This window comes from Arachis stenosperma, chromosome 6, assembly GCF_014773155.1.
Source record: "Arachis stenosperma cultivar V10309 chromosome 6, arast.V10309.gnm1.PFL2, whole genome shotgun sequence".
In the NCBI taxonomy this organism is placed as follows: Eukaryota; Viridiplantae; Streptophyta; class Magnoliopsida; order Fabales; family Fabaceae; genus Arachis; species Arachis stenosperma.
Window position 1 is genome coordinate 15,837,449 of NC_080382.1, and position 15,509 is coordinate 15,852,957.

Here is a 15,509-nt window from a genome sequence, read left to right on the forward strand (position 1 = left end):
ATGCATGAAATAAACAGTGCATATCTAAATTTGAATAAAGGGATGTTGATGTATAAGGAACAAGAATTTAGAGAATTATTATGACTTCTCTGAAATAAACAAAAATTTAATCCTTGAAGCAAAAGAAACAGCAAAAGAAAAAAAATAAATAATAATAAAAGCAAGGTCCAAGGCTCTGAGCATCAATGACTAGGGAGGTCAGACATGATTAAGAGCTCAAAGAGTTATTTCCCTAGTCATATGCTTTTGGTGTGATTGTGTCAAGTAATCCTTGAGACAGAACACTTAGAGTCGAGACCAAGTGCGTTTAACAGAGTATGCCAAAGGCTTTGAGCACCACTGTCTGGGAGTAACTGAAAGAAAAATCAGAACTCAAAGGGAGTTCCCCAGTTAAGTGCTTATGGTGTTTCTGTGTCAAGAAAAGTTTGAGACAAAACATTTAAAGTCACGGCTAGGCTCAAGGTACAAAGCACCAAAGAAAAATAAATTAAAGTAAATTTTGCTGTGTTCAAGGATTAAACTGAAATATAAAAGATCAGATAATTCATAATATTATCCGGATTCTAATTCCGAATGACAATGACATCCTTCTGATTCAAAGGAGAGTGAGATGTCAAACCTATTCAGGATTACAGTTATAAACCCCACTATAAAAAGAGACACGAGCTTAATCGAACTCTCATTCTCGTGCAAATTCACATCCTAAGTTTATATTAGTTTTGGTTGCTTGAGGACAAGCAACAGTTTAAGTTTAGTGTTGTGATGCGTGAGCATCTTTTCTATCTTTTCCTAGTGAATTTGCACTTAAATTGTTGAGTTTAATAAAGAATTAATTATCTTTTAGCCAATATAGATGCTACTTTGAGTCTTTTGTAATATTATTTATTTTAGGTAGCATTCGGCGGAATTTGATGGAGTTTCTGCAGCACAAGAATCAAAGGAGATGGCAGCGAGGAGTGACGCGCACGCTGATTAACGAGATTCGCTCGATGGTCTAGAATTCCTCTCATAGAAATAAGGACTTCATTGTAAGCATAGTTCTAAACCAACAAACAATTCCCACATAAAAAATTTGAGTTGTCACATGTACAAACCCCAAATAAGAATTAACTGAAGTATTTCAACTCCGGGTCGTCTCACAAGGAATTGCAATGAAATGCTCAATTATTGGCTATGAGGATGCAAGGGGATTTGATTTTATATATTTTTTTGCAAGAAAAGTAAATGGCAAGAAAAGTAAATGAATAATGAACTAACAAAAGAAATAGAAAAGTACTCTTGGCTAGACATAGGTAATTGAGATCACCATCCTTGTCTACAACCCATATATTGATAATTATGAGAGGTCAACCTATTAAGTCTACTTCCAAAAGCCTTAAGTATGTAATATCTACTCCTAGGCTTGAAGTATATCAAATAGGCTTGATCACATCAACCCATAAGGTCTAACCTCACTACTAATTAACCTAGTAGTAGGCTAGTGTCAATGGCTATCAAATTGATCACCAAGGGTTCTCAAATCACCAATTCATTGAGACCCAATGACTTAAGGTCACTCAATTCCCTTAGCCTAGGCCAAGAGTAAAGAGAACTACTCAAAAACTAGTGAAAGCATTTTAACAAACACCTAGAGTGTAAGAAAAGTAAACATCATAAAATGCAAGAATTAAAAGAACCCATAACTATCATGAACAAGAAATCAATAATAACAATCAAGATCAACATAAAAGAGATATGGAAACATAAATTTGCATTAAAGAAAATTAAGATCCAACAAGGGTTCATAAGCATAAAAGTAACAAAATGAAGGAAATGAACAAGTAAAACTAAAAGAGCAAAGATGTAATACAAGAAATTAAGAAGAAAAACTAAATCAAAACAAGAATTGAAAGTTGGATCTAAGAAAATTAAACCTAAACTACCCTAAATTCTAGAGAGAAGGGAGAGCTTCTCTCTCTAGAATTATACCCTAAAACATGATGAAAACTAAACTATGGCTACTTGGTTCATTCTCCCTTCAATCCTTGGGTTTAATAGCATCAGAAATGAGTTGGGTTGGGCCCAAAATGAGGTAGAAATCGCCCCCAACGAGTTGCCCAAAATGGACCCACGCTGCTCCATCGGCACGCATGCGTACACGCTGCTCCATCGGCACGCATGCGTACAGTGCACGTGCGCATCCCTAGACGTCAGGAAACTATGGCAAATTTTATATCATTTTGAAGCCCCGGATGTTAGGTTTCCAACGCAACTGAAACCGCCTCATTTGAACCTCTGTAGCTCAAGTTATGGTCGATTGAGTGCGAAGAGGTCAGGCTTGACAACTTTACGGTTCCTTCATTTCTTCATGAGTTCTCCCACTTTGCATGCTTTTCTCCTCCATTCTTCCATCTAATACTTGCCTTATGAATCTGAAATCACTCAACAAACATATTAAGGCATCGAATGGAATTAAAGTGAGTTAAATTTAGCTATTTTTAGGCCTAAAAAGCATGTTTTCACACTTAAGCACAAATCTAGGGAGAATTACAAAATCATGCTATTTCATTGAATAAATGTGAGAAAAGTTGATAAAATCCTCCAAATTAAGCACAAGATAAACCACAAAATTGGGGTTTATCACACGCGTGCCTGACGCGTGCGCGTAATTTGGAGGTATCCATGGCGACGCGTGCGCGTGACTGACGCGTACGCGTGAATTGAAGATTCGCTCAGCGACGCGTCCGCGTGACCGACGCATCCGCGTGATTCGCAGAAAAGACCATCGACGCGCATGACATACGCCACGTGCAGAAAACACAGAAAAATGCTGGGGGCGATTTCTGGGCTGTTTTGACCCAGTTTTCAACCCAGAAAACACAGATTAGAAGCTACAGAATAGACAAATCAAGTGGTCCCCACCCATCAGCTGAAGACTTGTTAATTAATTCGAATTTAAATTTAAATCTTATTTTTAGGAAAAGATATTATTTTTAATTTTAGATAATTAGATTTTAAATTTATTAGGATTAGTTATAAAAAAGGATCTGATGCTATCAGATTGGAACTCTATACATTTTATGAGAATCCTATTTTTCTCTGAACCATGAGCAACTAATCCTCCATTGTTAAGGTTAGGAGCTCTGTCTATTTGTATGGATTGATTCGTTTGATCTTTCTATTTTAATCCATGTTTTAATTTATATTTCAATAATTGTTTTCGCTCTTTATTTTATGAATTTGGGTGAAACGGAAGTATGACCCATGTTCTAATTGAGTTCTTGTAAAACTTGAAAAAGCTCTTTACTTGAACAACAGCTTGAAAACATATTATACTGAATTTCTAATTGTTTGTATTTAACGGGATACGTGACATATAAATCCCCTTATTTTTGGATAATTAGGATTCTTTTGGCATATAAACTAGAAATTGATCATCAACCTCTAATTGGAATTAATTGACCAAGGAATTGGTAGTTAATGAATTTTAGAGGAGACTAGGAAGGTCTAAGAAATTAGGGTCTAGTCACATATAGTTTGCCATGAATTAAATCTTGCATGATTAAAATAGTTAGTAAGAAAAATCAATCCGGAAAAATAGATAACTCTAAAGCCTTAACTGTTTTCTCAATATTTTATTTCCAACTTATTTATCTGTCTGTCTTTAATATTCCAAATTTACTGTTAATGCTTTTGAACTTTCAAACACTATTTTCTGTTTGTCTAACTAATCCTATCAAATACTATTATTGCTTAATCCATCAATCCTAGTGGGATCGACCCTTACTCACGTAAGGTATTACTTGGTACGACCCGGTGCACTTGCCGGTTAGTTTGTGGGTTATAAAATACCGCACCACCAACACTAACCTATACTGTGCTATCTCATCACCCTCCACAACTTTTCTAACTGCTTTTAGAGCCCTAGTGACGCATGTGCTATTGAGGTATACATTACATTTTCTTACAAATCAACATACACCTCTCGATGCTTCATAGTTGGGTGCTTTATAAGTTTAGGTACTAGTTTACTAAGTGTCCAGGTTTGGGTGACAGCTCTATTTTTTCTCCTTCTAGGGCAGGTATGATTATCAACTAGAGTTTTAATTTGCCATGACAAGTCTTGTTTGTTACATGTACAATATACTACCCATGGACAATCCTCTGACTTACAAACATCTCTAACCCTAACTCTATCATTCTTTGTAAATAAAATATTTCTACCCCACTGGATTGTATAATCCTTAGTAGCTTGCATAAATTTAGCTTTTGACTTGAATATCATACTAACCGCAAATTTCAGGTTTCCAAACTTGGTCTTTTCATTAAATTGAGGATAAACAGTTGGTGACTCCTCATCAGAGTCTAACTCTTTATCAGAATTCTCTGAGTGCCATGAGTCAACATCTGAGGTACCATCAAGATCATCATCATCTCCTTCTACATCTACCAAATCAAAACATGAATGACATTAAACACTAGCCGAATCAATTAATAAATCAACAACACTAACATACAAGATTCAGAGCTTTCTTCATCTTCGAAACCCTCATAGCTTGAGTCATCAGTGTCTATTTCTTTATCTCCTAATCTGGACTTAGGAGGTCTATGCTTCTCCCTGGCTTCATATTTCTTGTTCTTTCTTGGTGCACTTTTTTCGCAGTCACTATCACTGTCACTGCTATACAAATTGTCTTTTACAATTTTGGGAGGCTTGTACAACTCATCTTCGGCACTCTCATATGAGTCATGAGAGTCATAATCTTCTTCCTGAATGGGACCTTCTTTTACACAACTTCCAAATCTTGTTAGTCTGCATCCACTAGTATTTCCTTTGTTCTTATTACTTTTTGAATTTTTGGTTGGTTGAGATGATGTTTTGGAATGAGGTGGGACTGTCTTCCCCTGAAGGGTGATTTTGGTTGGCTGAGAGTGGGGTTTTGTAGACTGCAAGGGAGTCTTTATTGGCTGAGAGGTAGTTTTAGTGGGCTTATATGCTGGTTTGGTGGGCTGAGAATTAGGCTTATTGGGCTTACTGGGCTATGAGGCTGCTTTAGTGGGTTGAGAGGTTACTTTTTTGGGCTGAGGGTGCATTGTAGTGGGACTCTTGATAAGTTGGAAATGGTGCTTCTTGGCCTGGGAACTGGACTTCTTCTTCTTGCTACTTCCTGCTTTTAGAAGAACTATATCTTCCCCCATGTTGTCCACTACACAAGGATGTGAGATGCAATTCTCAAAATATAGGTCGATCAAATGTTGGTTCCTCTTACAATCCTTGCACATTGCAAGCAAGTCGGCATCTGTCACGAACTTCTTCAATCCAATGAAATAGGAACTCCAGGAACTTTTCACCAACAATTTCCAGCTTCAATGTATCCCAACTCCTTATAGTAAACCCTTATAAAAAACACATCAAGTGTGTCTCCTTTAACACCTATCAATACCTCTGTATTATCAGGTTCATATACCATCTCTCCATCCTCACACGTTTTAAACAACCCGCCATGGTGAATCACAAACGTCATGGGATGACCCTCCATCTATAATAACAAACACTAAAACACCATTAATAAACAGACTAGTAACAACTACTCTCTATGTGTCACCAACTACTAAACCCAATTTGTACCAATCAACCATTAACCCAAAATAAACATGCAACAGAACCATCACTAAGTTCAAACATCCTTTACTAAAAACCATCATAGAGCCAGATAAAGCAACGTAGTCTCAGACACTAAAAAGATAAGAGAACATTTACACAAACCCTTACTTACCCCAAATCCTACCTTAAATCAGACGAACACTAAGACCACGGCAGTAAGAATACATCACACCATAGTATAACTCAAAAATCATGAAAAAAGTTTCATCCTTACCTCTCACCGTCTCAATGCCTTCTTCCACTATCAATGCTGCTCCAGGATAAGATCAACTATGCATTCAATAGCGATAACTTCTCTTTTATAATCATCAACTAGCACTAACGATTGTTGATGGGGTGATTCAGAACTTGGGTCAAAGGCTTAGGGCATACCTTGAGGGAGACGATACGTTTTGGAGCAAAACAGAGAGAGATGGTTGATATGAGAACGGGGTAAGGCTTTGCAACGTTTGAATCTCTCTTATGAAGACTAAACGGCGACGTTTCAAGGCTAGGAGAGCCTTGTACCAAAACTGCGTTGTTTTGATTGCAGGCCATGCTGGCAGTTAACGGCACACGTCGGCGGACGTTTGCCAACTCAGCGACGGAGATGACGGAAGGACGAACGTGACCAAGTAGGGTATCTTTGAGGGACGAATTAGTCTAATTTTATCTTTCGGGAACGAAAATGGAGATTGAGATATCTTTCAAGGACGATTTTGTGTGTGTTTGGATAACGCAAATGGGAGTTTGCATAATATTGATTTTGCAAACTTGATTTTGATGAAAAGTAAGTTTGTATTAAAGTGATTTATGTTTGGCCATTTTTATATCAAAATGGATTATAGTAAAATAAATATGGTTTGGATTACACTACTCAAAATCACTTTTAGATGAAAAATTACTAAAATAGACATAAACTTAAATAACTTTTTATATTATCCTATCATTTTAATTTAGATATTTGAATAATCTTATTAATTAATTTTATAATAAAATTAATATATATTATTTTAAATAAAAATAACATATAAAAATTAGCAAAATAAAATTATATATATATAAGAGTATTTAATTAAATATGTTACATTTTTAAAAAATTTTAAGTATTAACATAAAAATATTAATTTAGTATTTTTTTACATTGTATTTTTGGTTTAATACTCTTAATAATTTTATTCTTAATATTATTTTAGAATCTAACGTGTATGATTTTATTAATACCTATGATTAAATTTTATTTAATTTGTCTTTTTTTAATAGGATCATAATCTATATTATAAAAAAATTACAATAAAAAATTATATATACCAGAATTATAATTATAAAAAAATATTAAAAATAATAAAATTAAATATTTATTTTGACAGTGATAAAAACAAATCTAAAAGTTCTTGATAAAGTATTTTATATAATATATTCTTAGTTCTTTTAATGCTCTTTTGTAGTACCTTGTAGTTTTTTACTATTATTATTATTATTATTATTATTATTATTATTATTATTATTATTATTATTTATGGTTAATTTTTTGTTTAATTTACTTTATCTAATGGAATCAATAAATTATATTATAAAAAGATAATAATAAATATAATATACAAAAATCACAAGTATAAGAATGTATAATGTCAAATAAAAATTTAACAAAAAATAAAAATAATAAATAATAAAAAATGAGCTCATATAAAGAGAAATAATAAGAAAAGAAGGCCAATTTATCTAATAAAAATTCTATAAATAATACAATAACATGTTTATAGGATAAAATTGGTAAAGGAAAAATAGATGTTTAAGGTAAATGGCTAGAAGTCTATTAGTAAAACGCAGAAGTTAAAAATTATTGTTTTTGGTAAACATAATTTTAAATACAAAATCTCTTCTGCATTTGTCAAACTAGTACTTTTTCTTCTCAAACGGATTTACCAAAAACACCCTTCGACTATCAACTCTTTCATTATATCTTAGTCGTACGTTTACATTATATCTCAGTCGTACTTTTACATTTCTCTCTTCTTTTTTTTTTTCTACTTTATTTGATCAATTAGTATCTTAAAAAGAACTCTCTTTTTTTTTTCTACTTTATTTGATCAATTAGTATCTTAAAAAGAACTCGTGAGCTATTTCTTTAATAAACTGTTACAAATTTCCGTGGTCCATACCGATGATTATAAAATAAGATGTAAAAAGTTTTAACTAAGAATAACAAAAGTATATACGCCCCTTATGTGTTCGGAGAGCAGATGATTAAAATCCTCTAAACCAACCAAGCAACAAAAGAATGGAAAAACATCAGAAAGAATTTGGAAACACAATACATAATTGTACATTTATTGAAATTTTAATCGGTCCAGCATTAATAACCTTATAAAAGAAACAATACGGAAGAACATCCAAGTATGTAATTCCAACTCAAAACAAACAACTGGCTAACAAAGAGTGATTCACTCCCTCCTACAACTTGAAATAACTTTGGCCACAAAGGTCCATTATTAATTAATAATTACGCATCAGCAGATTCAGCATTGGGTCTTTTCTTTGTGGTGTAAGCAGCATACTCCTTATGAGAATCATGTTTTATTCTCTGACCTCCGAAATCAATAAATGCAGAGGTGAATGCCAATGCTGACCCAGCCTGAATTGCAGTTTTGATGCTCCTCCCTAAAATAGAATGGCAAGAACACAAAACTAGTTAAAAAATAGTAAGATCCAAGTTGAGTAATTTAGATAATAAAAAAGGTAACCCTGGTCTGCTAATCTGCATAACTTAAATTATATCCAGTGCAGTTCACAACAAACAAAAATATTTTCAGTTTGCAAGATAGTTGATGGTAATGTCAGCAGAAAAAATAACAAAGGGCAATAAACTCTGGAATTTAGTTTCTATATAAAGAAAAAATAAAGTTCAAGTTCACATAACCTCAGCTATCAACCAAGTATTATTGGATCTAAATGAAACAGATCACTGAAGACAGCAAAAAAGGGAAAATGTTACTTTAAGGTTCTGTGATTTCAGAACTGACATTAGCATATGAATAAAAACACATCGGACCCAAACACAAATAACAAAGAAACAAACATGAAAACTCATGAGTACACACAAGCAACTTGAAAAGGAGGAGAAGGAGAATTTTGTTGGTGGGGGGCACACGCACACACAACATTCACATACAAAGGAACTGGATTTCCTTATATGATACTTCACTATCACATCTAGTTAGATTATAGGTGAAAGCCATCAAAGCATCATTGAGTTTTGTTCACCATTATCATCGACAAATCAGCAGCCCCGTTCCATAAGTGAGATTTCAACATATAGATTTAACATATGCAAATTATGGTCTAACAGAGATAAATAGTTTGGATTAAAAGGCTACCTTTATAACCCAGAACAGTTGCACCAGCAACAAATCCACCTACAGCACCATTGACAAGATCCCTCTTCATCCTAGCGTTCTGCACCAACTGCTCAACACCGATGTAGACTCCTCCTATGGCAGCAAAGGTCAATCCATAGTTGCCCATCATCTTGAAAGTTCTTATCAGGCCTGGAAGAGCAACGTTTCTCTCAACACGAGGAACATCATTCCAGGTGGCAACAACAGTACCCCAGATGGTGCCAGAAATTAAACCAGTTGTTGCACCCTTAATAGTTTTCATCAATGATGAATCCTCATCCTCCAAATACCTAAGTTCTGCAGGGTCTATATCCATGACTTTCAACTACAAAAACAAATTTCCAGAGAATAAATAAAAGTAAGTCTTTGATCAATGATCACACTACTACTAGTACTACTACTACTACTACTACTACTCAATCTCAGAAATTGCAATTAGACAATATCTTAGATTAGATAGCTTTTTTACTACTCATACAGAAGAGGTGAAGCGCATGTTATTCTCCACATATATCATTCTGATGGGACTCCATTCCAAAAGGGAATATGGAATTCCGAATAACTAAGCCTAAAATCTACACAATGCTTACATTTAATGTCAATTTTCCTCCCTTTGAAAAAAAAAAAAACGAAATCGACCAAAATCGGAATAATCGATCCTGAAAATTATTGTTTGATCGGAATAAAAAAGGAGACCCCGAGGGAGGCGGGGAGGGGTTGGGCACCAAAGAATCATATTAATAATGGAAAACATTCAGATCAGGAATCGTTTCTGAAAACCCTAGAAAGATGCGGAAACCAGCTAAGCTATTCCAAGTATGATATGAGAGACTGTGAGGGATTGCAGTTACAATCAGAGACGAGAATTCACATGAAAACGCGGCGAAGAAGAAGAAGAAAAGTTACCTGAGAGAAATTGAAAAGAGAAACAAGATTGAAGAGTGAGGAGCTAACGCCACACGCACACTGAAGCACCGTTCTTCTCTTTGCTTTCTTCCCTTACCGTTTTACCCCTCACTCCACACTATCGTTCTGCCCAAAATTTAATTTAATTTTTTTATTTTACTTTTTTTAAACCCATCAATATTTCGGATTAAGCGTCTAAAATATTTTTCATCGTTTGGTTTAAGTTAGAATAATAGCTTGACTATTTACAACAATATGTATTATTGAATATTTGGATCTATATTGAGTGAAATCTTATAAGAATCAAAACTAAATGTCTTTCAAATGGTTGAACTGAAATAAATATTTTTTTTAATCAAGAAAACCAAAATATACTATTTATAAAGGAGGGGGAATAACTAGAAGAACGCACTAGCTAAACAAGTTGTATTTATCAAATTCCTTAATAAGTTTATTTTGATTTAACCTTTATTTTGTTTTATTTGATAAAAAGATGTAACTTTATTTCTCACGTAAAGAAATTCTGACTTGACGATGTTTGGGAGATAGATAGATTAACTTGGACACGAAAAGCACAATAAATTTTTTAGTGAAAATTTCTCAAGTGGTAAGTAAAGTAAAAGCTAGAATTCCCACTTATCTCAATTACTACAAAGAAGTGTGTATGAATTTATCAATTACTTTACCACTTTAAAGGAATTTTTCATTTTAGAGGATCTCAATCCTTGATGGATGAATTACTAACTTTATTATGATTGAAAAACATGTAGCAATCAAAATGATTTAGGCGGATACATGGCTCAACGCCGGTGAACCCATAAATCGTGAGTTTGTTGAACGGAAAGATTTCTCAAATGATTCAAGTTCAATGAAGTTGGCACCATCTGCTCCTACTCTACCACCGCCCTTTGCTATGTTGAACTTTTGCGAGAATGATACAAGCGAGTCCACAACTTCTGACATCTGAGGACGAAAATGCCTCGAAGGCTGCACATTACGAAACACATTACCAAACCACAAGTACAAGTTCATGAGGTGCTACTGAATGTTGATAATGATATATATATACCTGTATGCAGAGCGAGACGATAGCAGCATAACGAGAAAGAGCCTTGGATGAAAATGTCCTCTTCATACCGGGATCCACCATCTGCTCCAAACTGGCGTTATCGTGAAGCCTGGGTGAAGCCCACTTCACTAGGTACTGCTCCTCAATTGGCCTGCCACTGTGAGTGCGACATGTAACATATTTCAAAGAGGGAGCTATTATTCAACTTTCGTAAAGACTCATACGTGTACTGTTGTCTTTATCCGAAGTGGTCAAATAATTTAATATATTTCACTAAATTGCTATCTAAATTTTTTCACTTATCAACTCAACATAACATGCATACCCATCGAATGCTTTTCTTCCCGTTAGCATTTCCAGAAGCAGTACCCCAAAGGCATACACATCTCTCTTTCTGCTGCTACCTCCTGCTCTGCCATGGTCAGGTGACAGGTAACCTACATCAATAGGAGCCTCGGTAGCCTGAATGCTCCTCAGTGGTCTCAAAGCAGCCAAGCCACAGTCAGAAAGACGAGGCATCAAATTCTCGTCCAGAAGAACATTGGCAGCCTTCAAGTTTCCATGGGCAACAGGTGGGGAGAATGCTGAGTGCAAGTAGCTGAAAACATTCATCATGTTTATGAGTTGACACTATGGGTATTGCCTAGACATGCATACACGTGTGATATTAAATGGAACTTACTCGAGGGCGTTAGCAACGCCGACAGCTATCCGGAGACGGAGGATCCATGATAGAGGCTTATATACGTCTTTGTGAAGAGCATCGTGCAGAGTCAAATTCCTAACATAATCATACACAAGAAGATGCTTTCCCCGCTCCAAACAGTAGCCATTCAGTGCTACTATGTTGGGGTGCTTCAATCGGGAAGCCGTGCAGATAACATCCAAGAACTTTTCCTCTTCTCTGTAAGACACACCCGCCAAGTTTATGCTCTTCACTGCCAGAATCTTCAACGACAAAAAGGAAACAATAGAAAAAGAGAAAATGGTAATTAATTTGCAAGGAACAGTTTGAAACTTTTTTTTTTTTTTTAAAAAAAGACACTCCTTTTTGAAAGATAGCTGAAGTTTGTACTTTGCCATCAGGAAATTTGGCTCTGTATACAGTGCCAAGAGAACCCTCTCCCAGAATGTTGCATTCATTGAAGTTGTTAGTAGCAAACTGAAGCTCCGATACGGTGTAAACTTTCGTCCTTCCGGTGGATCTGCTTCTTCTAGAAAAACTTCTTCTTGAAGCTTCGTCTATGTTGTTGTGGTGCACAGGAGGCAATCCCATTGGACCCCTGAGGGATGCAGGATCAAAAGCCGGGATTTGTGGGCTCTCATCTAAAGCAGTAGATGAGACCTCTATTTCCAGGGGAAAAGAAAACACATGATTAACGAGAAATGAAAAAGATGAATTCACAGAATCCTAAAATTCAATGGCATACTAGTCCGAAAAATATTGATAATATGAGAAGTGAATTTCCATATATCAGAGCTTCCTTATATTATTTGCTTTTAGCCTAGACTTCTTGAATGTAGCAAAGTAAGAAGTGATTCAGTACATCAGTGGTTCAGTATATGTGTTGGTATCTTTATGAATTACCTATTGTTGCACTGCTTGGATGAGAATGTAAAGAGAAATGGTTGCTTTCCAAGCTCTTTGAGCTTGGCATCTGTGCTCGCCTTTTACTTAAACGGATTGCAACGAAGAGTGCCACACCAGTTGCCATTAGTGTTCCTGCACCAACCATAAAAGCTATTCCTCCGGGACCCATATGTTTTTCCTTGTGCTGACTAACCTTGGGAGGTGGAGGAGCATAGTTCCTTATGGCACTTGCCACAGTTGTATTATGCTCAACTGGGTGTATGGGTGGGTGACTAAAGTTATGTTCAACTGGGTGTGAGGGTGGGTGACTAAAGTTACGTTCAACTGCTATTGGTACAGTGTCCAGAGGAAAAGACCAGGGAGGAGAGCTGTCCTCTGAATGGAAGTTATTCCCTCCAATCCTGATCCATGGTAGAGAGGGTTATCATCACATGTTGTGTGTTCATTATTTCTTTTTATGCAAGAAACATTATGCTATCAAAATTCAGAATAGTTGTCACTGACCGTAAATTCGGTATGGTGTGAAAGTGCAGTGGAAGAATGCCACTAAACAGATTGTCTTGGATGTTCCTGTGAACATAGAGAAGTGAGCAAATAATAAAACAGTAATGTATTTTAGGCTTTTAGCAACTGTAAAAAACCCTACAGATATGAAAGTGGAAGTTCAGCCAGGTAGGTGACTGATCCAGTAAATCTGTTATTCTGCAGAAACCTGCAAATAAGCACCACCATACAGTTCAAACCAACAGATACTATTCCTATGTTTGAATATATGAAGAAACATAAATCAAGGGTCTTTTTTCCTTTAAGTAAAAAAAAAAGAAAGAAAAAAAAAGAGTATGAAAGAATTATCTTACAATTTATCAAGGTTTTTCAAGGAACCAAACGATCTTGGAAGATCTCCTGAGAAATTGTTGTATGAGAGGTCCCTGAAGAAAGGAGCTCACCCTTATTCATTTGATCAAAATTCAAATTCTACACCAAAAGAACAGGTGAAGATGACATACATTTCTTTGAGATCATCCAGGCCAGTAAATACATCGCCAATGGGTCCATTTAAGAGATTGTGGCTTAAATTCCTTCACGACAAGAAGATAACAATAATTGCACAGCCATTTGGAACTTAATATGTCATGTTCAACAGAGAACAAAAAAGTAAAAGGAAATGAAATTTCAGTGAATATTTTGGTTCAGAAATGTACCCTTGTATTACTCTCTTAATCAAGCTTGGTCAACATTCAACGTTAATATAGCAATTAAATGGAACTTTGGTCCCAGGGAATTCATTTGCTATCAGTTTAGTCTCATATTTATTGTGGTTCATTTAGCCCATTAAAACATTCCCGGTTGTTTGCCAGTACTTCTTTTACTATCATGGCTATGTGAGGAGTAACATGAAATGAGTCTGAACAATTAGACTCGTGAACAAAAACAGCATTTAAGTAAGAATTCACTAGCAAGTTATATTTCGAGCATAAAAAAGAATTCCATTTTCCTAATGTATATAATTTGTACATAAAAAAAAGTTGCAAAAATGCAAGTCATATTTCTACAAGAAAGAATCTAGTAGTGCAGGAACAAGATGAAACACATGGCTTACATATTTCTTGCATTGCGGGGTAAGCTAAATGGTATTTCTCCACCTATGCTATTAGAACTGACATCACTGTATAAACCAGAACAAACAAGTCAGAAAAAGTCTGCAGATCTTAACAGTAAAATATCCTGATGGTAAGAACAAATACCCCAACAAAAACTTACAGTTCCTTCAAGTTCTGAAGATCACGGAGCATGCTTCCAAAATTTCCAGTGAGGTTCAGTCCGCGAATTTTTCTTCATGAAGACAAGAAAGCATTATACTAGGACATTATTATGATCTAGCAATGAATATAATTAGCATTAGTTAGTAGCCAATCTCACATGTGTATAACTGATGACCCGGAACAAGCGATTCCTTTCCAAGACTCCTCGCATGGATCACTACCATTCCAACCTTGAAGCTGAGGAGGGTAGTTTAAAGCCTTGTATAGATCCTGCAGAGCTGATACTGTTCGTCGAAAGAACCACAAGAAACATATTATTAGTCCATTGTTTAGGTTCTTGATTCAAATCACATTAAGCTTTTAGGACTATTCATTCAATATGATATGATATCCGATGGAATATTTGATTCCAAGAACAAATTATATGAACATAGAGAGTAGAAATGACAAATGAGTAAAAGAGGTGATCTTGAATTACCTTCGGGTGAAGGCGTAGATGCCAAACCCTGAGAAATCAAAATCGACGAGAAGACAACGAGGTTGAGTTGCACGTAGAGGTAGTCGCAAATCATTTTTTATTTCCCGAGAATCGGAAATGTAACACCCCTCGCTTACTTTTTTCCCTTCCCTGATGAAGAAGAAGAAGAAAGAATTGATGAATGCATTACTTGGATTTAGAAAGCGAAAAGAAGAAGATGACGTAAGTGGAAGGGTGCAATGAAAGCTTGTTTACTTTCATGAGCTCAGCAGCTACCTCAAGTGGGATTAGCGTTTTTCAACTGTTCGTGCGTTCTGGTGAGGTGGGGTCCACATAGCGTTTTTCGTGTTCTTTAGTTTTCGCGCCAAAGGTGTTTAACGGATTTCATTGGGCTTTTTTCTTCTGGCCCAATTCAAAGATATCTTCTGGCCCAAGTAGCTTGTTTACGTTTCGATTAATTTGAGTCTTTTACAAAATTTTGATTGTAAATTGCACATTGGCTTGTGTTGCAAAATTAAGTGAATTTTGAACAGCTTCATTATTCAAACATTATTTTACTCTCGCTTAATTTTCAAAAATACTATTTATGTATAAATACATGTGTAATTTAATTTTTTTTTAATGTGTTTTTATATCAACATGTATTTTATGTATTTTATACTGGTGACTGACTTTGTTAGC

The 15,509-nt window shown here is 35.3% G+C and overlaps 2 protein-coding genes across 2 annotated transcripts; both read right to left on the bottom strand.

Annotated features, from left to right (window-relative positions):
- Nucleotides 1-7,925: 7,925 nt before the first annotated feature.
- LOC130932866 (outer envelope pore protein 16-3, chloroplastic/mitochondrial) lies at nt 7,926-10,180 on the bottom strand. Its single transcript, XM_057862313.1, has 3 exons — nt 9,928-10,180; nt 9,001-9,346; nt 7,926-8,284 (listed from the first exon to the last, which is right to left on the bottom strand). The coding sequence occupies exons 2-3, from the start codon at nt 9,335-9,337 to the stop codon at nt 8,127-8,129; spliced, it is 495 nt and encodes a 164-aa protein (XP_057718296.1). The 5' UTR covers nt 9,338-9,346; nt 9,928-10,180; the 3' UTR covers nt 7,926-8,126.
- Nucleotides 10,181-10,621: 441 nt separating this feature from the next.
- Nucleotides 10,622-15,121, bottom strand: LOC130936459 (protein STRUBBELIG-RECEPTOR FAMILY 2-like). Its single transcript, XM_057866527.1, has 15 exons — nt 15,105-15,121; nt 14,829-14,978; nt 14,508-14,634; nt 14,349-14,420; nt 14,188-14,253; nt 13,595-13,666; nt 13,445-13,516; nt 13,234-13,299; nt 13,092-13,157; nt 12,585-12,988; nt 12,072-12,343; nt 11,679-11,944; nt 11,322-11,594; nt 10,997-11,153; nt 10,622-10,914 (listed from the first exon to the last, which is right to left on the bottom strand). Exons 2-15 carry the CDS (start codon nt 14,920-14,922, stop codon nt 10,711-10,713), a joined length of 2,211 nt encoding a protein of 736 aa, XP_057722510.1. The 5' UTR covers nt 14,923-14,978; nt 15,105-15,121; the 3' UTR covers nt 10,622-10,710.
- Nucleotides 15,122-15,509: the final 388 nt, after the last annotated feature.